Source organism: Equus przewalskii, chromosome 6 (assembly GCF_037783145.1).
Source record: "Equus przewalskii isolate Varuska chromosome 6, EquPr2, whole genome shotgun sequence".
In the NCBI taxonomy this organism is placed as follows: Eukaryota; Metazoa; Chordata; class Mammalia; order Perissodactyla; family Equidae; genus Equus; species Equus przewalskii.
In genome coordinates, this window is record NC_091836.1 from 17772316 (window position 1) to 17795182 (window position 22867).

The window sequence follows — 22867 nt, forward strand, 5'->3', positions numbered from 1 at the left end:
AATAAATACTGGTGAGGATGTGGAGAAAAGAGAGCCCTTGTGCACTGTTGGTGGGACTGTAAACTGGTACAGCCACAAATATGGAAACAGTATGGAGGATCCTCAAAAAATTAAAAACAGAACTACCACATGATCCAGCAAATCTGCTTCCGGGAATATATCTGAAGGATACAGAAACACTAACTTGAAAAGATATCTGCACTCCCATGTTCAATGCAGCATTATTTACAATAGCCAAGACTTGGAAACAACCTAAATACCCATCAATGAATGAGTAGATAAAGAAGTTGTATTCCACACACACAGATGCAATGGAGTATTATTCAGCCATAAAAGAAAAGAGGAAATTCTGCCATCTGCGACAACACGGATGGACTTCAAGGGCAGTATGCTAAAGTAAAGTAAGTTAGACAAAGACAACTACTGTATGATCACACTTCAATGTGAAATATTAAAAACAAAACAAAACCAAAAAACCCAACCAAACACTTAGAAAAACAGAGAACAGATTTGTAGTTACCTGGGGTAGGGGTGGAGGGATGGGGAATTGGAGAAAGGCGGTCAAAAGGTACAAACTTCAAGTTACAAGGTAAATTAAGTACTAGGGATGTAATGTACAGCATGATGACTAGAGTTAACTTGCTGTATGATATACATGAAAACTGAGAGTAAATCCTAAGCATTCTCATCACAAGGAAAAAAATTTTTCTCTTTTTTTGCTTTCTCTTTTTATTCTATCCATGTGAGACGACAAGTGCTAAACTTACTTCGCTAATCATTTTACAACATATCTAAGTCAAACTACTATGCTGTACACCTTAATCTTATACAGTGATGTATGTCAATTATATCTCAATAAAACTGAGGGGAAAACCCCCACAAAACTCTAGCTAAGGGGCCAGCCCCATGGCCGACTGGTTAAGTTCACATGCTCCATTTTGGCAGCCCAGGGTTTCACCGGTTCGAATCCTGGGCACAGACATGGCACCGCTCATGAGGCCATGCTGAGGAGGCATCCCACATGCCACAACTAGAAGGATCCACAACTAAAAATACACAACAATGTACTGGGGGACTTCGCAGAGAAAAAGCAAAAATAAAATCTTAAAAAAAAAAAAACCCAAAAAACTCTAGCTAAACTAGAAAAATAAGGTGTTTGATAAAGTGCAATTACTACACAATAAGGCTTACAAGAGAATCAATGAAGTCATAATAAATAACGGGGGAACCAATAAAAAAAAAATGATAGATGTTCTTCTACTCCATAACCTCTACATTAACCAGGTCAGTACATGGTATAAATTAATTACTGGTTTATCAAAAAACTACATTCTCCCAGCGTTGCTATTTATTTGTATACTTCACTCATTTGTTTAATGGCTTAAGAAAAAAATGAACAAAAGATCTACTTTGCAAGAAAGATAAGAAAGGCACTCTCAGTTTTAATTTACGCCCTTTGGGAATCAAAATATTAACTATTTCAACAAGAACTTTCTTTCTTTCTTTTTCTTTTAAAGATTTTATTTTTCCTTTTTCTCCCCAAAGCCCCCTGGTACATAGTTGTGGGTCCTTCTAGTTGTGGCACGTGGGACGCCGCCTCAGCATGGCCTGACGAGTGGTGCCATGTCCCTGCCTAGGATCTGAATCGGCGAAACCCTGGGCTGCCGAAGCACAGCACACGAACGTAACCACTCAGCCACAGGGCCGGCCCCTCAACAAGAACTTTGACATTCATACCTAACTGACATTTATGGAACAATATTACGTACCAGTGTTTGGCACTTACACACATGAATGCTTTATTTGTCCTGACTGGCAGCCAATCCCTGTCCTTTTATTTCTTAGGATTACTGAGGTTTAACTAAACCAACCACTAAAAACCATAGTATAGTACAAAAAGAACACTGGAAAGATATGAGGAGAGACCACGTTCTTATTCTATTCTGCTAAAATAAGCATTGTGACTTTGGGGGAAAAAAGCACTTAAATTCTTCAAGAGTAAGATGCTTCATCTATAAGGCATCACACTTGCCTTGACTTGTGGATCAAATCTGGTTAAATTATTTCCTTGTGTAAGGCCCTTCAATTGCTTCCCATAGCTCAGTTTAAACTTCTAAATTCTGAGCAGCTTCAGCAGGAATGGCAGAGTGAGGACCTCCAAAATCCTTTCTTCCATAAAAGCAGTGTGAACACTGGCACAAATTATTAAAATCAGCTTTTACAGAACTCTGAAAATAATCAAAATCTTATGAAAATCTAGGAGCATTTATTTATGAAAGGTGGCCGAATGTCAGTAAGAACAGTGAACATTGTAGTATTTTAACTTGTTCTATTCTCATGCTCATCTCCCTAGTGGAGTGGTACACTTGAAAATGAACAGCCTGTGATCACAGCGAAAACCAGCAGCCTGGCAGCTGGAATTTCTGCAAAGTCTCATTCCCAGAAGTTGTCATTATTTGACCTGTGTGACAATTCCCTGTAAAACCCCAGTTGCATGGCTTGTCTCTGAACTGAATCAGAGCTCACCCAGGGCAAACAACCTTCTCCTTGGTGTTTCACTAAACAATCAGCAAGAATTGCTTAGTGCTACAGCTGACTGTGACAGAGAGAACAGTCTGGATAAACAATAGGCTAAACAAAAACCATAAAAAGGAAAAAAGCTGAGGAATGAGAAGCTCATAGGGGGCTTTGAAAAGTTCCAACATATTCCTTGGATACCAGAAGGCTGCATGTAAGTGTAAGGCAGTGTGCATACTCAGGAAAGACCTAACAAATCCTAAGCTGTCACTTCCGGCAGACAGCAGGTTCTGAGCGAGCAGGAAGAGAAGGTTAAGGCAGAGTTGTCAACTGCTTAGCTGAATGCTTCAGCATGCCCAACCTATGCACAGCCCCTTGACAAACAATGGGAGATTTACTGACTCCAAGCATTTAACGAAATCAATCTCCAATTATAGGGTATAAAGTCAAAGAATACAGACTTTATATAATTAGTTTGAGGAACTAAGTAAATAAACAGCAATGCTAAAACAACAAAGAGCAATGAAAAACACAAAGCAGGAGAATCTGACTACAAGAGTTGTCACATTATTTAGAGTGTCCAATTTTCAACAAAAAATTGAGACATGCAGAGAAACAAGAAATATGGCTCATATATAGGGGTGGTGATAGGGGGGAGCAGTCAACAGCAACTGTCCTGAAGGAAGCCACGATACTAGACTTAAGACTTTAAATCACGTATTTTAAATAAGTCCAGAGAACTAAAGAAAACTATGGCTAAACATCTAAAGGAAATTATGAGAAGAATGTCTTATCAAAAAGAAATAGAGAGAAATTCTAAGAAAAAACCAAGCAGAAATTCTTCAGTTAAAAAGTATAACAACTGAAACAAAAAATGCAAAAATAAATAGCAGATTTGAGGAGGCAGATGAAAGAATCAGTGAACTTGAACATACATCAAATGAGATTATCCAGTATGAGGAAGAGAAAAAATAGAATGAATGAAATGTGAACAGAGTTTCAGTGACCTGTGGGACACCATTGATTGTGCCAATATAAGCATAAGGGGATTCCCAGAAGGAAAGGAGAGACAGAAAAGGGCAGAAACATATTTGAAGAAGTAACGTCCAAGAACATCCAAAATTGTAGGAAACACATTAATATGCTTATCTTGGAAGTCAACAAGCTCCAAGTAGGATAAACTCAAAGAGATCCATACCTAGACACATCATAATCAAACTGTGAAAAGACAAAGAGAGAATTTTGAAAGCAGAAAGAGAGCAATGGCTCATCATATACAAGAGATCCTCAATAAGATAACAGCTGATTTCTCATTAGAAACCATGGAGGCCAGAGACAGTGAGATGATATATTTCAAGTGCTGATAGAAGAAAAGGTCAATAACGAATTCTTTACCTAGAAAAACTCCTTCAAAATGAAGAAATTCAGATATTTTCAGATTTAAAAAAATAGACCATTTGTTGCTAGCAGACTTGCGCTATAAGAATCATTAAAGAGAGTCCTTCAGGCTGTAATTTAAGAATACTAGACAGTAAATCAAATCCACATTAAAAGAAAATGAACACTAGTAAAGGTAACTACATAGGTAAATGTGAAACAACATAAATGATTTTTTGCTTGTTACTCTTTTTTTCTCCTCTCTTCTTTAAAAGACGACTGCATACAGCAATAATTATAAATCTGTGTTGAGGGGCATACAACGTATAAAGATGTAATTTATGACCTTAACAGCAAAGAGGGAAAAGAGAATGATGTTATGTAAGACTGAAGTTTTTATATACTATTAAAATTAAGCTGGCATTAATTTAAACAAGATTTTTTTAAGTTAACTGGAATCTCTAAGGAATGATGGAGAAAATAACTCAAATATAACAAATATAAAGGAAACAGCAACTAAAATGCCAAACTGCAAATATTTAACACAAAAAAGGGCAATACTAGAGGAATAGCAGAACAAAGAAAACATAAGATATATAGACTGCAAATAACTAAATGGTAGAAAGAATCCATACCTTACCAGTAATTATGTTAAATGGTAATTAATTAAACACTCAACTAAAAGATAGAGACTCACAGAATGGATAAAAAATATGATCTAACTATATGCTCTCAACAACAGACATACTTAAGACTCCAAGACTAATAGGTTGAAAATAAAAGAATGCAAAAGATATACTATCTAGACACTAACATAATGAAAGCTGGAAAGGCTACATCAATATCAAAGCAGACATTAAGATAAATACTGTTACTAGAGACAAAGATAATGATAAAAGGTTTAATCACTCAGATAACTATCACAAGCATATATGCACGTAAAAACAGAGTCCCCTAAAACATGGAGCAGAAACTAACAGAAGTGGAGAGAAAAATAGACAGTTCAACAATAAAAGTTACAGACTTCAGGATCCCACTTCCAATAATAATAGACAACTAGAGAGAAGATGAACAAAGAAATAGAAGATTTGAAAACTATAAATCACTTAGACCTAACAGACATCTATAGTACACTCTACCCAATAGCAGAATAGGCTTTCTTCACAAGTGCACATGAACTTTCTCCAGGATAAACCAAATATTAGGACATAAAACAAGTCTCATTAAATTAAGAAACACAAATCCTACAAAGTATGCTCTCTGACCACAATGGAATGAAATTAGAAATCAACAACAACAGCAACTGAAGGAAATTCACAAATATGTGGAAACTAGACAACATTCTCCTAAATAATCCAAGAGCCAAAGAATAAATCAAAAGGAAAGTAGAAAATACTTGGAAACAAAAGAAAACAAAAACACAACATACCAAAACTTATACGATGCAGTGAAAGCAGTGCTTAGTGGTACAGTTATAGCTATACATACCTGTATTGAAAAGATGAAAGATCTCAAATCAATAACCTATCTTTCCACTTTAAGAAAGCAGAAAAAGAGCAAAATAAACCCAAAAGAAGCAGAAGGAAGGAAATCATATAGAATAGACAAAAAATGAAACAGAGAGTAAAAAAAAATAGAGAAAAATCAAGGGAACCAAACGTTGTTTCTCTGAAAAGATCAACAAAATTGACAAATCTTTAGCTAGACTGATCAAGAAAACAAAAGAGAGAAGATTCCAATTACTAAAATCAGACAATGAAAGAGGGGACATTGCTATCAACCTTATAGAAATAAATCAGATTGTAAAGGAATACTATGAATAGTTGTATGCCAACAACTTAGAAAGCCTAGGTGAAATGGATAATTCCTAGAAAGACACAAACTAAGTAAACTAACTCAAGGAGAAATAGAAAATCTGAATAGACCTGAAACAAGTAAAGAGACTGAATTGTAATCAAGAAACTTTTCATAAAGAGAAGTCTAGGATCAAATGGTCTCATTGGTGAGTGTACAAAACACTAAAAGAAGAATTAACACTAATCTTCCACAAACTCTATTTTACAAATAATGCAGACTTACCATTTCATTCTCTGAGGTCAGTAAAACCGGTTATTAAAACCAAAGACATCACAAGAAAACTACACACTAATATGCCTTATGAAAAAGTAGACACAACAATTCTCAACAAAATACTAGCAAATTAAATCTAGTAACATTTAAAGATGATTATACACCATGACCAAGTGAGACTGTGCCATAAATCCAAGGTTGGTTCAACTAAACAAAAATAAATGTAATACACTACATTAAGAGGATAAAGGACAAAAACTACATTATCATCTCAATAGACGCAGAAAAGCACTTGACAAAGTTCGTCTTTGCAAGATTAAAAAAAAAGGAATAGAAAGGAATCTCTTAATCCTGATAAAGTTATCCATGAAAATCCCACAGCTAACAACATACTCAATGGTGAAAGACTCAAAGCTTTCCCCATAAGATCAGAGATAAGAAAAAGATGCCTGCACTTGCTACTTCCATGCAACATTGTACTGAAAGTTCTAGCCTGGGAAAATAGAAAAGAAACTAAATAAAAAGCATCCAGTTTGGGAAAGAAGGAGTCAAATATCATTTTTTTTCTTTTGAGGAAGATTAGTCCTGAGGTAACATCTTCCAATCCTCCCCTTTTTTGCCGACGAAGACTGGCCCTGAGGTAACATCTATGCCCATCTTCCTCCACTTTAAATGTGGGATGCCTACCACAGCATGGCTTCACAAGCAGTGCCATGTCTGCACCCGGGATTCGAACCGGCGAACCCTGGGCTGTCGAAGCAGAACATGCGCACTTAAGTGCTGTGTCACTGGGCCTGCCCCAGGAGTCAAATATCTTTAATTGCAGATGACATCATGTCCCATATAGAAAATTTTAAGGAATCCATGCACACACAGAGAAAAACTATTAAAGACAATAAATAGTTTCAGGATACAAGATGAATATACAAAAATCAATTGTATTTCTATATACTTGCAGTGAACAATCCAAAAATGATATTAAGAAAATTCCATTTACAATAGCATCAACAAGTACGAAATACTCAGGAGTAAGTTTAACAAAGTCTAAGACTACTAAAAACTATAAAAGATCACTGAAAAATATTAAAGAAAAAATTAAAAAGGAAACATATCCCTGGTTTAGTGATCAGAAGAGTTAATAGTGTTAAGATGTCAATACTCTCAAAGTTGATCTACACATTCAACACAATCCCTACGAAAATTCCAGCTGCCTCGTTTGCATAAATTAACAAACTGATTCTAAAATTCATAAAGAAATACAAGGAACCCAAAACAACCAAAACAATTTTGAAAAGAAAGCTGGAGGACTCAGACTTATCAATTTCAAAACATACTACAAAGCTATAGTAGTCAAGGTTATGTGGTACTGGCATAAGAATAGACATACAGATCAACGAAACATAATTAACAGTCCAGACATTTACATTAACTGATTTTTGAAGACTGCCAAGTCATGTCAATGGAGGAGAACATACTTTTCAACAGCTAGTGCTGTGACAGACAACTGGATAACCACACATAGAAGAATGAAGTTGGCCCATTCCCTCACACCAAAATACAAACATTAACTGAAAATGAATCAAAGACCTAAATGTAAGATCTAAAACTACAGAACTCGTAGAAGACAAAATAGGTGTAAATCTTTGTTTTTAACCTTGGATCAAGCAATGGTTCCTTACATATAACATTTAAAGAACAATCAACCCAAAGAAAAAACAGATACATTGAACTACATCAAAATTGCAATTTCTGGACTTCCAAGGATACCAGCAGTAAAGTGAAAAGACAATTGACAAAATGGAAGAAAATATTTGCAAATCATATTATCTGATAAGAGACTAGAACCCAGAATATATACAGAACTCTTTAAGACAATAACAAGACAAATATACAATTAAAAAATGGACAAAAGGTTTGAATAGACTTCTGTGCAAAAGATATACAAATTGTTAATAAGCACATAAACAGAGGCTCAACTTCAATAGTCATTAGGAAAATGTAAAACCAAAACCACAATGAAACAGGAGTGATGTCAGCATCATGGCAGACTGAGCTCTACCCTTAGAATCTCCCTGCTAAGAGACAACAAAAAGGACATTCATTTACCAACAAAAGTCATTCACACAACCCACAAGATGTCTGAGAGACCCACGCAGCCATACATCTGAAGGTAGAGGTGCTGGACCCCCTGGAGGAAGTGGAAAGAGTTAAGGGGACCTCCTCTCCCTCCCCCAACAGCAGCAACCCTGGGCTCCAGACTGCATGGCTCTGAGAGGAGAGGGGGTAAGGACAGCCCTCCAAGGGGAACACCTTTGCTCTCCAACCTCCCTAACAGCCCATGGGAAAGTCCCACACAGAAGTGAGTAAGCTATTCCACAGGTGTCTTCATCAAGCTAGCACCCCAGGAGAGCAGATAGCAAAGGCAGAGCGAGAACACCCCCAGGATCACGCAAACAAAAGAAAGCACCCCTCCTCCTGCCTGGTGCTCCCACTCAGCCAGTCAGCCAGAGCCCTAGTACAGGTAGGAAAGCAGCAGCTGTGAGCTAGCAAGCTGCAGATCACAGTGGGCTCAGAATACACAGCTCCTGACTCTCACCCAGTGGTGGCAGGTGGAAGCTGTGACCAGATACTATCACTATGTAGAGGCAGAAATCTAAGCTGCAAAACACTATGAAAAAATGTATTAAATCTCCAGACCAGAAGGAAAATGACAAGCACCAGAAATCAATCCTGAAGGCACAGAAATTTATAATCTAAATGACAGAGAATTCAAAATAGCTATAATAAAAAAACTGAACGAGTTACAAGAAAATATAGATAGACAGTTCAATAAATCAGGAATGTCTTCACAAAAGAAAGTGAAACTATAAAGAAGAACCAATCAGAAATGCTGGAGAAGAAAAAGCACAATGGGTGAGATAATGAAAAATCTGGACTCCCCGAATAACAGAGCTGATATTATGGAGGAGAGAATCAGCAGTCTGGAGAACAGAAATATAGAAATGCTTCAGATGGATGGAGATAGAGAACTAAGATAAAAAGAAATGAAGAAATTCTCCAAGAAATAGCTGACTCAATTAGGAAATGCAACATAAGGATTATAGGTATTCCAGAGGGAGAAGAGAAGGAGAATGGAGCAGAAAGGTCAGGCAAAGAAATAATAGCTGAGAACTTCCCAAACCTGGGAAAGAGCTGGAAATACAAGTGAAAAAAGCCAATATGTCTCCTAACTATATCAATGTAAAAAGACCTTCTCCAAGGCATATAGTAGCAAAGCTGGCAAAAATAAAAGACAAAGAAAAAGTATTAAAGGCAGCAAGGCAGAAAAAAATAACTTACAAAGGAACCCCTATCCGGCTTTCAGCAGATTTCTCAGCAGAAACCTCACAGGCTAGGAGAGAGTGGAATGATATGTTCAAAATTCCGAAAGAGAAAAACTTTCAGCCAAGACTATCCCATCCAGTGAAAATATCTTTCAGATATGATGGAGAAATAAAAACTTTCCCAGATAAACAAAAGCTAAGGGCTTTTTATGGCCACAAGAACCACCCACAAGAAATCCTCAAGAAGGGCTTCACATCTACAAAAAGAAAAGGGGGAAACAAAGCCTTGAGCAAGGAGATAAACAGGTAGACAAAATCAGAATATTGCAGTTCTCTATCTGAACACATTCGCAAACAATTAAAACATTAAAGATAAAGGAAAGTATCAAATATAACTATAATCACTTCATTTTAACCACAAACTCACAACACAAAATGGAATGAGCTGTGATAACATTAACTTGGATGGGGAAGAGGATGGAACCTGCTTAGACCAAGGAGATAAAAGGCCATCAGAAAATGGACTATCTCATATACGAGATCTTTTATACAAACCTCATGGATACCACTAAAGAAAAATTAGAACAGAGACGCAAATGATAAAGAGAAAACCATTACAGAGAATCACCCAACTGAACTGGCAGTTGGAAATAGACAGTACGAGAAACAAGGGAAATACAGAATAATCAGAAAACAAGAGATAAAATGGCAGTAGTAAGCCCTCATATATCAAAAGTCACTCTAAATGTAAATGGATTTAATTCTCCAATCAAAAGACACGGAGTGGCAGGACAGATTAAAAAACAATACCCAATGATATGCTGCCTCCAGGAAACATATCTCAGCTCCAAAGATAAACACAGGCTCAGAGGGAAGGGATGGAAGACGATACTTTAAGCTAATGACAAACAAAAGAAATGAGGTTTTGCCATACTTAGAGCAGACGAGGTAGACTTCAAGATAAAACAGGTAATGAGAGACAAAGAGGGGCAGTATATAATGATAAAAGGGACACTCCACCAAGAAAACATAACATTTACAAAAATACATGCACCCAACACAGAAGCACCAAAATACAAAAAGCAACTATTAAACCTAAAAGGAGACAGTGACAACACCACAATAATAGTAGGGGACCTTAACACCCCACTTACATCAATGGATAGACTATCCAGACCGAAAATCAACAAGGAAATAGTGGACTGAAATGAAAAACTAGACCAGATGAACTTAATAGATATATATAGAATACTCCATCCCCAAACAGCAGAATACACATTCTTCTCAAGTGCACATGGAACATTCTCAAGGATAGACCATATGTTGGGAAACAAGGCAAGCTTCAATAAATTAACAACACTGAAATCCTATCAAGCACCTTTCCTGACCATAATGCTATGAAACTGGAAATCAACAACAAGAAAAAAGCTGGGAAAGGGACAAAGATGTGGAGACTAAATAATACACCATTGAACAACCAAGGAATCATTGAAGAAATTAAAGGAAAAATAAAAAAATATCTGGAGACAGGGGCCGGTCTGGTGGTGCACCAGTTAAGTTTGCAAACTCTGCTTCAGGGGCCTGGGGTTCACTGGTTTGGATCCTGGGTGTGGACCCATGCACTGCTGATCAAGCCATGCTGTGGCAGGCACCCACATATAAAGTAGAGGAAGATGGGCATGGATGTTAGCTCAGGGCCAATCTTCCTCAGCAAAAAAAGAGGAGGACTGGCAGCAGATGTTAGCTCCGGGCTGATCTTCCTCAAAAAAAAAAATCTGGAGACAAATGAAAATGAAAATACACTTTACCAAATAATATGGGATGCAGCAAAAGCAGTCCTAAGAGGGAAATTGATAGCAATACAGGCCCACCTTCATAAACAAGAAAAATCTGAACTTAAACTTAAAATCAGTCTTAAACTACATCTAACAGAATTAGAAAAAGAACAACAAAGCCCAAAGTCAGCAGATGGAGGGAAATAATAAAAATTAGAGCAGAAATAAATGAAATTGAAACAAACAAACAAAAAACAGTAGAAAATATCAATTAAACTAAGAGCTGGTTCTTTGAGAAGATGAACAAAATTGACAAACCCTTAGCCAGACTAAGAAAAAAAAGAGAGAAGGCTTAAATAAGTAAAATTAGAAATGAAAGAAGAGAAATTACAATGGATACCACAGAAATACAAAGGATTATAAGAGAATACCATGAAAAACTATATGCCAACAAATTGGACAATCTAGAAAAAATGGAAAATTCTTAGACTCATACAACCTCCCAAAACTGAATCAAGAACAAATAAAGAATCCGAATAGACCAATCACAAGTAAAGAGACTGAAACAGTAATCAAAAGCCTCCCCAAAAATAAAAGTCCAGGACCAGATGGCTTCTCTGGAGAATTCTATCAAACATTCAAAGAAGATTTAATACCCATCCATCTCAAACTATTCCAAAAAATTGAGGAAGATGGAACACTTCTTAACACATTCTACAAGGCCAACATCATCCTGATACCAAAGCCAGACAAGGACAACACAAAGAAAGGAAATTACAGGCCAACATAGCTGATGAACATAGAAGCAAAAATCCTCAACAAAATATCTGCAAACTGAATCCAGTAATACATTAAAAAGATCATACACCATGATCAAGTGGGATTTATACCAGGGATACACGGATGGTTCAACATGCACAAATCAATCAATGTGATACACCACATTAACAAAATGAGGAACAAAAACCACAGGATCATCTCAACAGATGCAGAGAAAGCATATGACAAGATCCAACAGCCATTTATGAAAAGAACTCTCAATAAAATGGGTATAGAAGGAAAGTACCTCAACATAATAAAGGCAGTATAAGATAAACCCATAGCCAACATCATAATCAATGGGGAAAAACTGAAAGCCATCTCTCTGAGAACAGGAACAAGACAAGGGTGCCCCCTCTCATCTCTCTTATTCAACATAGTACTAGAGATTTTGATCAGAGCAATTAGGCAAGAAAAAGAAAGAAAAGGTATCTAAATAGGCAATGAAGAATTGAAACTCTCACTGTTTGCAGATGACATGATTCTGTATACAGAAACACTAAAGAATCCGTTGGAAAACTATTAGAAATAATCAATGACTACAGCAAAGTTGTAGGGTGCAAAATCAACTTAGAACAATCAGTTGCATTACTATACTCTAATAATGAACTAACAGAAAGACAATTCAATAGTACAATCCTATTTACAATCGCAACAAAAAGAATAAAATATCCAGGAATAAATTTAACCAAGGAGGTGAAAGACCTATAAGATGAAAACTATAAGACATTATTGAAAGAAATCAATGATGACATAAAGAAATGGAAAGATATTCCATGCACATGAATTGGAAGAAAAAACAGTTAAAATGTCCATACTACCTCAAGCAATCTACAGATTCAGTGATCCAATCAGAATCTCAACAACATTCTTCACAGAAATAGAACAAAGAATCCTAAAATTCATATAGGGCAACCAAAGACCCAGAATAGCTAAAGCAATTCTCCGAAAAAAGAACAAAGCTGGAGGCTTCGAATCCCTAACTTCAAAATATACTACAAAGCTATGGTAATCAAAACAGCATGGTACTGGCACAAAAACAGGCCCACAGGTCAATGGAACAGAATTGAAAGCCCAGAAACAAAACCACAAATCTATGGACAGCTAGTCTTCAACAAAGGAGCTAAGAACATACAAAAGAGAAAGGAAAGTCTCTTTAATAAACGGTGCTGGAAAAACCGGACAGCCACATGTAAAAGAATGAAAGTAGACCATTATCTTTGGCAATACACAAAAGTTTTAACTCAAAATGGATGAAAGACTCAAATGTAAGACCTGAAACCATAAAACTCCTAGAAAAAAATGTAGGCAATATGCTCTTTGACATCTGTCTTAGAAGGATCTTTTTGAATACCATGTCTACTCAGACAAGGGAAACATAAAAAATAAACAAGTGGGACTTCATCAGACTAAAGAGCTGCTGCAAGGCAAAGGGAACCAGGATCAAAATGAAAAGACAACCCACCAACTGGGAGAAAATATTTGCAAATTATATATCCAACAAGGGGTTAACCTCCATAATATATAAAAAAACTCACACAAATGAACAACAAAAAAGCAAACCTGATCAAAAAATGGGCAGAGGATATGAACAGACATTTTCCCAAAGAAGATACACAGATGTCCAACAGGTACATGAAAAGATGTTCAACATCACTAATCATCAGAGAAATGCAAATCAAAACTACACTACGATAGCACCTTACACCTGTTAGAATGGCTGTAATCACCTAGTCAAAAAATAACACATGGATGAGAGGATGTGGAGAAAAGGGAACCCTCATACACTGCTGGTGGGAATGCAAACTGGTGCAGCCATCATGGAAAACAGTATAGAGATTTCTCAAAAAATTAAAAATAGAAATACCACATGACCCAGCTATCCTACTACTGGGTATTTATCCAAAGAACTTGAAATCAACAATTCAAAGAGATTTATGCACCCCATGTTCATTGAGCACTATTCACAAGAGCCAAGAAGTGGAAGCAACCCGAGTGTCCATTAACTGATGATTAGATAAAGAAGATGTGTTTGTATGGGGGGGTGGTGTGTGTGTGTGTGTGTGTATGGAATACTACTCAGCCATAAAAAAAGGACAAAATTGTCCCATTTGAAACAACATGGAGGGACCTTGAGGGTACTTTGTTAAGCAAAATAAGCCAGGCAGAGAAAGACAAACACTGTATGATTTCACTCATATGTGGAAAATAAACAAACACATGGACAAAGAGAGCAGTTTAGTAGTTACTAGGGGGAAGTGGGTTGGGGGGCACACAAGGAGTGAAGGGGTGCATTTATATGGTGACTGACAAATAGTAATGTACAACTGAAATTTCACAATGTTATAAACTATGACCTCAATAAAAAAAAAAAACCCACAATGACATATACTAATTCATACCCACCAGGATAGTTAGAATTAAAATACAGTAGTAAGTATTGGCATAGATATGGAGAAACTGGAAAAAGTCATATACAGGTGGTTGGAACACAAAATGGTGCAACCACTTTGGAAAACCACCTGTCCAGTTCTCAAAAATATTAAACAGAATTACCATAGGACCAAGCAATTCCACTTCTAGGTATATATCTAAGAGAACTGAAATCCTATGTCCAAACAAAACTTGTATATAAATGTTCACAGCAGCATTTTTTATAATAGCCAAAAAGAGGAAACACGCCAAAGTTCATCAATGAATAGACAAACAAAATGTGGTATATCCACACAATGGAACATTATTCTGCTATAAAAAGGAATTAACTACCTATATTTCTTACGACATGGATAAATCTTGAAAACATTATGTTAAATTCAAGAAGTCAGACACAAAAGACCACATACGGTCTAATCCCATTTACAGGAAATGACCAGAATAGGCAAATCCATATAGACAGAAAGTAGATTAGTGATTGCCAGAGGACGGAAAAAGGGAGAAATCTGAAGTGACTGTTAATAGCTATGGGGTTCTTTTTTAGGGTGATGGAAATGTTCTGGAACTAAGGTAGTGGTGATGGTTGCACAACATTGTGGATATACTAAAAACTACACTTTGTGGTATGTGAATTGTATCTCAATGAAAAAACAGAATCCTAAATTCTTAACACAGCATTTGAAGCTCCATTTGTTTTGCATCCTAATTTTCTCTTTAGCCTTATGTCTTGTCATTCTGTCTCTCTGAGCCAAACTGGACTTTCAATTCCATAAACATACGAATGCTCTTATTTCAAGGCCATTGTATACTCTAGTCCCTTTGCTTGGGCAGCTTATCTTTTCTTAGCCAAGCCAATTCCAACTCATTCTTCAGATCTAGTGTAACCATCACTTCCTCAGAGAATCTTTCTTTGAATCCTCTCACTATATACCTACTCCTATTACTAGACAGTAGATCCCCTTATACGTGCCTTTGCAGTATACTTATCTCAATGCTGGTATAATAGTCAATAAGCATTTTAACTAAGGTAATTATTTCTAAGGTCTCTTTGAATTCTAAAATTGTAAGGTTCTACACTTTTCACCTGAAACTGTATCTTTAAGCAATCAGGCCCTACAAGTCAAAAAAACTAATTAGAGGGCCTAAAAAGTCATTATATACGAAGGTTATAAGAAGGAAAGAGCAAGGAAATTGTCATCCCATTTTAGCGAATGCTCTAGCTGGTATATGAGAACCAACTCACTTCTTTCTACTTATAGCTGATGATTCAGTTTTCCAACCTCTTGCTAACTAATGCTAGAGGGAAAAACGAGCAAACAAATAAAAATACAAATAAAAAACCATTGTCCTTTGGGGTATGGTAAAGCATTCAGAAACTAGAAGAAACCTTTTATCTAAGATACTACTTCAACATCCTCACAATTAAAGATATGGAAAAACCTCAGATGTGAAATTAGATGCATCAAACACAGATTGCTTTTTCCTTCTTTTTAAATTTTTCACAAATAAACAACTGAATATAAACCCCTATATAACTATAGCCAGCTGAAAAGAAATCATTTTTTGACGATTGGCTTTCTGACAATTACATTATTTGGAATAAGTTGGATGCTACTGGGATTTCACGAATATAGAAATTTAAAACATGTATGAACCACTAGAGTCACCCTAGAATCAGGGCAGTTTGAGCTTTTTCTTTATATGCTTCAAGATTTAAACAGAAGACACCAAATAAACAGTTTCTTTTCATGGTGGAGAGTTTCAAAAGTACTAATTACACCACATGTACTCATAACCACTTGGAACTTCTAACAGGTGGTGGTAGGAAATCTAATTCCTTAAAGTAGCTTTGCTTTTCTGTAGATCAAGCATTCTCAAAAAGAACGACACAGCCCCAATGGGGTGAAAATCAGTACTGAGGAGTGAGGCAAATGAAGAAAATACTCTTTTTATGCGTAAATCATATAGATACAATAGGTCTATATGATTTAGATACAACATATAAACAGTATATTTGTGACATTAAAATTTCATGTAGGAGGGGCAATTAGGAAAAATAGTCTAGAAATACTCCTTAAGGGTGTGATAATGAAATAAAAGTTGAGAAACACTGCCCTAGAGAGAATATAGTGATATATAGTTAACCTTTCCCAGAAAAATATGGTCATCTGTGCTAGCGTATCCTGGGAAAGGAATCATTACAGATCAGATCATTTAGGGCTTCTCATAAGATCTTATATTTTTGCACAGCATATACTTCAGAAAAGGCTTTGTTAAAAACCTAGATTACTTCTATAACAAGTGTTTAAAAGTTGTACTAGATCTTAAAATAGCAATATCTGAGACATATATCTTCTGCTGTTAAAAAACATGCCCAACTTTGGGCAATCTAGAGCTCCAACTTTAAATTAGACGATGCATTCTGCTTTACTTTCATCCTAGAAGTTCCAAAATAATGTGGTAAAGTAATAGTTGATGACTTTCATATTCATTTATTATTATATATATAACTAACCAGTTATTTGCCTACAAAAAGCTCATTTATGTCAACAAGTACCTGATTATAACGAATTCTCATTCAGAATAGGGAAATTTTAGATACAAACTATTCTAAACCTAAAATGTTACAATGAAAATACAAACTAGGGACCAATTATCTCTTATCACAATAATAACAAATAATACTCTTCAATCAACATTAGTTATTTTCTTTTTTATTCCTACAAACAACTTTTGCTAATAATAACTATATATTTTTTGTAAACTTACTAACAAAGGTCAAATAGGTAAGAAAGTATGCCTGAGTTTCTTTTTTTCTTAATATAATACTGTCTTTTGCCTGCTTTTCAGTGGAGGTAGTAATGAGTAACAAATAGACTGAAGGAAAAACATAAAATGAAAAAGACAAGAAAGATAAAATCCTTTATCTAGAGTACTCAAATTTTGGAAATTGGGATGCCAAGAGTTTGCCCTCTCTTCTTCCTATTTATAGAGACGGAAAGATAAAGAGAATGGAGCCTGATGAAGAAAGCAAGAGACAGCAAATCCCCCTACCTAAAAATATCTCCCTCACATATTCTAATAATTCCCCAGAAATATCAGTGGTTTAATGACCTTAAAAAAATGTAAATAATTCTTGGGAAGACTTAACTTAAGGTGCCTTATACTACTAGCTCCAAAAATAACCAAGTCTCTGTCTATAAAGAAGTTATGATTTACTAGGACAGAGAAGATACATATGCAAATAACTATAATACAAAGCAAAGGTGGTAAGACAATACAACTTACTTCACAAGAGGATAGGGGCTGGAGAAAGTATTACCAGACTTGGGGAAAACTACGTATGTTTCAAGGAAGACCTGACTCTTAAGGGATGATTGGGGAATCCCAACAAAACTGATGGAAAGCATATATGGTGAGCATGTTTGGGGAACACGCCCAGTTTGGATGAGAAGAGTTGGAGATACAACTGAAAAGACAGAATGGGTAAGGACCATAAACAACAGTAAATGTCAGCAATAACATTATATTATTATGAATAAAAAGAGAATAAGAATAAACAGAATCTGAATAAATGAACAGCAGGGAACAAGAGAATCTGAACAAATGATATATTATTCAGTAGAGAAAGGGGAATGTCATGATCACAGTTGTACTTTCGTAACTATTTAATAAATATCCATAATATCTTAGTGATATAAAGGTGAATAGGACTAGGGGCTCTTGATATTTCAGGGGTGTGCCAGTCCTGGTTCTGTTTGTCTTCAAATCTATTCTTCCTCTTTCCCCTGCTCTGCACTATATGACAGGAAACCTGACCCCAAGCAAGCAACGTTTCACGTCAGCTGGCTTCTGGCTGGGTTCAAACAGTGGGAAGAACTGGTGGGAGTTTGGAGGGCAGGTGGAAGAACCCAGGTTTTTTCCTCCTGTTCCCTCTCTGCCTTGGTAGAATCTCTTCTATGACTACTGCTCCTTCACCAGAGAAGTCTACCTTCTATCTTCCACACAGTGAGCCCAGCCTCTGGGTTGCTTCATCTCTCACTGTCCTCCTGATTATCATAGTGGCTTCCCGCTATTGCTATCCTATGAGTTGGCTCACGTAAGCTGCTTGTCTTCTTAGCTTTTCTCTCACCAGTGTAACTAATTCGCTCATTAAACCCCTCCATGTTAAATACGCAGATTGGTTTCAACTTTCCTGAATGGACACTGACTCACACAGAAAGGAACAAACTTATTTAGGAATCTAAAGAAACTTCGGACCCTTCGCCAGCACATAATTGCCTCACCTGCACACAAACCTTTATAGATAGTTTTGGGAGGCCCCAGAACTCTTGAAGCCTGTCCATTAATCCCAGATTAAGAATATCGAATAGGGGCCGGCCCCGTGGCCGAGTTCACGTGCTCCACTTCGGGGGCCCGCAGTTCCGCCGGTGCGGACGTGGCACCACTCATCGGGCCATGCTGGGGCAGTGTCCCACATGCCACAACTGGAAGGACCCACAACTAAAAATATACAAGTATGTACTGGGGGGTTTTGGGAAGAAAAAGGAAAAAAATAAAATCTTTTAAAAAAAATTAAAATTAAAAAAAAGAATACTGAATAGGATACAAAGGTGAACAAGTTTCAGTTTGAGAAGAACAAGTTCTAGAGATGAATGATGGTGATGGTTACAGAATAATGTGAATGTACTTAATGCTAAAGAAGTCAATACTTAAAATTTAACCATTTTAGTCATTTTTATGTCTATTTCACCAAAAAAAAGTAAGTAAACACGCAGCTACAATAAAACATAGTAACAGTATAAGAGAAGTAACATACAATGCTATGGAAGCATTTAAGGAGAAAGTACTAACTATACCTGCTCGGACAGGTTTCAGAGATTACGTCTGAACCTTGAATACAATTGTACTAAGAAGACAGGGAGAAAAACATTGCAGGCAGAGAGAACAGAATACATAAGCATATTTGGAGAAACTGCAAGTAGTCTGGTATACCTGGAGCACAAAGCAGATGTTGAGAAGTTGAGATGGGGCAGGAGAGGCAGGGAGCATGAGTTCCACAGAGCGTCCTGTATGACATACTGATAAAACCCAAACTGGTGGCTCAGAGGCAATAAACAACACTTTGATATATTCTGGCCTGTACAATATCTAAAGAAATTCCAGCAAGGCAATGGCTGGATGTAGCTGAGCAGCAAAGGTTGTTTAAATGGAGTAGCGAGGTGCAAGTCAGTGCAGTATGTCGAAGAATGAAAGGTAGGCGAGGAAGTGGAGCAACTAAGTAGAATTCATTGTTTTTGAATAAATTTGACTTGTGAAAGGGTGACACAGAGCCTTAGACAGAATGTGAGGTGGGATCTAGGAGAGTATTTTGGCGTGTGCGTGTGTAAGTTAAAAAATATAATTACGTGAACTCTAACTTCTCTATTCTCAGCAACCAGCACAGTGTCTGGAACATATTAAGCACCTAAAGATTTGCTGAAAGAATGTTATGAGGAAATGGGGGCAACAACAAGAGAGGGGCTGAAGATGAGGAGGAGGTACTGATAAGAGAAGAATCATGAGCAAATAACAAAACTGTTAATATTTTAAGCCACTAAGTTTCTCTATGTGCTGAGTGAACTTCAAGATACATAACGCTCAACGAAAAACGTAAGAGGGTTGAGTATGGGAAATGTGTTTTTTGAATTATATATTCTTTTGCACAACTTGAAATTTTTGGTAAGTGCAGAATTGTTTCAACTTTTAGAATAGAAGGTGCAGTGTGAATGCTTTAGGCAGATTTTTGTTTAACAGTAAATAAGATAAACTGCAAGGCTATATGAGAGGCCATGATAAAAGTACAAAAGAGAAGTAATGGAAGGCATATTGCTAGGATTGGTGGCCATGACAAATGGAATGTAAAAATGAAAAAGAAGAATTTTAGGCTAAGAAACAATGGAGTTTTTACCAGTTACAAAAAGTAGGAAGTCAAGCAGAGCAGCTGGTTTGTGGAGAATAAATTCACAAGTTGGTGTGAATTATTCCAGTTAGGAAATCATACTGCTTTCTTAAGACCAGTGGTTCTTAACTGGGGGTGATTCTGCCCTCCAGGGAACATAGTGGCAATATCTGGAGACATTTTCACTGTTACAACTGAGCAGGGGTGCAGTAAGGAGTGGGGTCCTGCTGCTATCTATTCATAGAGGCCAGAGATGCTGCTAAACATCCCACAATGCACAAGACAGCTCCCCATATTAAATAATTATTTGGATTAAAATGTCAGTAGTGCTGAGGGTGAGAAACCTTGTTGAAGACTATGGTTATTGAAACTCAACTAGATTACCAAACTGCCAAAACCCAAAAATTCTTAAGCAAACAATATGCATGGAGCAAAAAATAAAGTATGTCAATGCTATGGTGAACACTGTGAAAGTCTTCTTTGGATTGGTTTCAATACAAGCCTAACAAATATAGAAATTACAAGATAGCCAGTTATTTCTCACAGATGCAGATGTAGGTTAACTGTTGATATTCAGTTCTGATAAAGTGGGTAAAAGATTAACCAAACAACATCATATTAGTTTAAACTTAAGTCATTAGTTTCTCCAAAAACGGATAGTGGAACCGTTACTCTAATGTATCCTGCAAAATGTGCTTATCAACAGCCCACGCACAACATGATTTTTTGGGGATGGGGCTGAGTACTTAAAAAAGAAAAGAGACAAATGGTTTTTTCTAACAATAAAAAAATGTTAGTAACGGCTGTACATACTACAGGAAGCTTCATCACAGATGTTTACCCATTTACTTTCTGGGACATCACATATGATGTCTGTAAATGTCCCTAAATCACCGGCTCAGGTTTTGAGTTTTACGTGGCTTTCGTTCCCAGCAGTACAATCCTCTCTATTCTTTCAGGGGACAAACAACAAAACCCGTTTCCCACACAGACAATACATCCTGACAACCGGCCCGTGAGACCAACCCGCCTCAAATGGAGGAAAAACTAGGACTAGAAAAATGTTCAACTGGAAGGCACTTCCCCTGTGAAATTTCTTGCTAGTCAAAACAGTAAGAATGGCTCCTGTTTTAAAATATGCAAATGGCATTTCAAACCTCTACACGGGACGACTTATTCCGGGGGGGCAGAAGGGGAGGGAGATGGAGAGGAAAGAGCACCTCCACTCGTCCCAAATTCGTGGTTCTAAGGGTGAGTTATGAGAAGGGCGTTGGGAAGGTCTTTCTACAAAGCTGGGTGGCTGCGGAAGTCCTTATTTTTCCTAATTTGGTCCCAGCTGTGACAAGGGAAAGTGCGCCCAAGGTGGAAGAACACGCAGTCGGTTCGTCACGTAGACTACCCTCCTCCAGGGGTCCCAATTAAGTGTGCAGGCCCGACTTTCCCTCCGAATCCGGGCCTCAGGTGTTCCCTCCCCTCGCCACGCAGCCTCGGAGGAGACAGTGTCCCCCCCCACAAACACACAAAGAAGCTTAAACTGCCCGAGCCCCCAGCTGAAGAATAATCACCGCCAACCTGAACTTGTGGGCGGGGAGGCAAAATCCCAAAGCTTCCCCCCCAGGGAAAACCTTTGGCCCCAAAGGTCCCTTCGTCCTGCTTAGCCTGGCCCAGTATCTCTCCCTCCCGCGTCCGCGCTTACCCAATACCAGCCGAGCTACGTCCGAAGGTAGTAACATGATCGAAGCCGCAGAAAGAACCGCAGGAAGAGACAAGACTCAGGTAAAAGCCAACACAGCGACAACCCCTGCGCCGCATCTCCCGGTTCCAGTGGCTGCACTGAACCCGCGGCAAAATGTCCCGCCTCTTTCGCTCCACGCCAACCAATCACTTCCGCGCGAGAAAGAAAGGCGCCGAAATGAAACCCGCCTCCATTCTCCTTGGAACTGTCGTCATTTCCGTCCTCACATTTGGAGGGGTGGGGCTGGAGGGGGCGGGGAGGTGGGGCGCATGCGCAGGAGCAGGAGCCAAAGGACGAGCCGCAAACGCAAGGTCGCACGCCATTGGTGGGTAAGGCGCAGGCGCGTTTCCCCAGAGGAGCGGAATGTTTTGGGGGCGTGTTTAGAGTGGAGGGCGTGCGCTGCTTGGCGCGCATGAGCAGACAGTGCCTTTCCTCTTCCTCCCGAGATGGACGCTGCGCCGTCACGCCAGGTTTGAACCGGAAGCCGCAATAGCGCATGGACGCCCGGCTGAGGCTGCTGTGGCCGCGGAGCAAGGCGAGTGGAGCGGGGATTTAGGCTTCTGCCACCGCTGCCTGCAGAGATTGCGCTCTGGCAGTCCGAGGCCAGCGGTAGGGGCGCGGAAGCAACGCAGTGGCGTCGGCGTGGGGGAATTCAGTCGTGTCCCAGCTCTTCTGTCCTAGCCCCCGGCCCCCCCTCCTCACGCGCTCCTCCAGAGCGGCCCTTGACTCCTTTCCAAACCTCATCTTTCCAGGCGCCCTGTCCTCATCGCCCTCTCCCGCCGTCTCTGCGAGCCCCTAGCGGACTTAGCCGTGAACTTCCTTCTTCATGTCCTGAATTGGATCCTCCTACGCGCCTACTTCCCTGTCACTTTAGGGT

The 22867-nt window shown here is 38.1% G+C and overlaps 2 protein-coding genes across 8 annotated transcripts in view; one reads left to right on the forward strand and one right to left on the reverse strand.

Moving 5' to 3' along the window:
* NPAT (nuclear protein, coactivator of histone transcription) overlaps nucleotides 1-22221 on the reverse strand; it is a 51939-nt gene extending 29718 nt beyond the window's left edge. Inside the window, exon 1 of the mRNA XM_008535503.2 lies at nucleotides 21952-22221. Within this exon, the coding sequence (XP_008533725.2) occupies nucleotides 21952-21988 (37 nt within the window). The 5' untranslated portion in view covers nucleotides 21989-22221. The remainder of the gene's footprint in view (nucleotides 1-21951) is intronic.
* A 127-nt stretch (nucleotides 22222-22348) lies between these two features.
* The window catches only part of ATM (ATM serine/threonine kinase), a 115813-nt gene continuing 115294 nt past the window's right edge, over nucleotides 22349-22867 (forward strand). For 5 of the 7 annotated variants that reach the window (XR_011541341.1, XM_070624831.1, XM_070624833.1 and 2 more), the window contains exon 1: nucleotides 22349-22525. The gene's annotated coding sequence lies outside the window, so the exon portion shown is untranslated. Of the gene's footprint in view, nucleotides 22600-22867 lie in introns of all 7 variants that reach the window. The other 2 variants (XM_070624832.1, XM_070624835.1) reach the window with 1 other exon arrangement.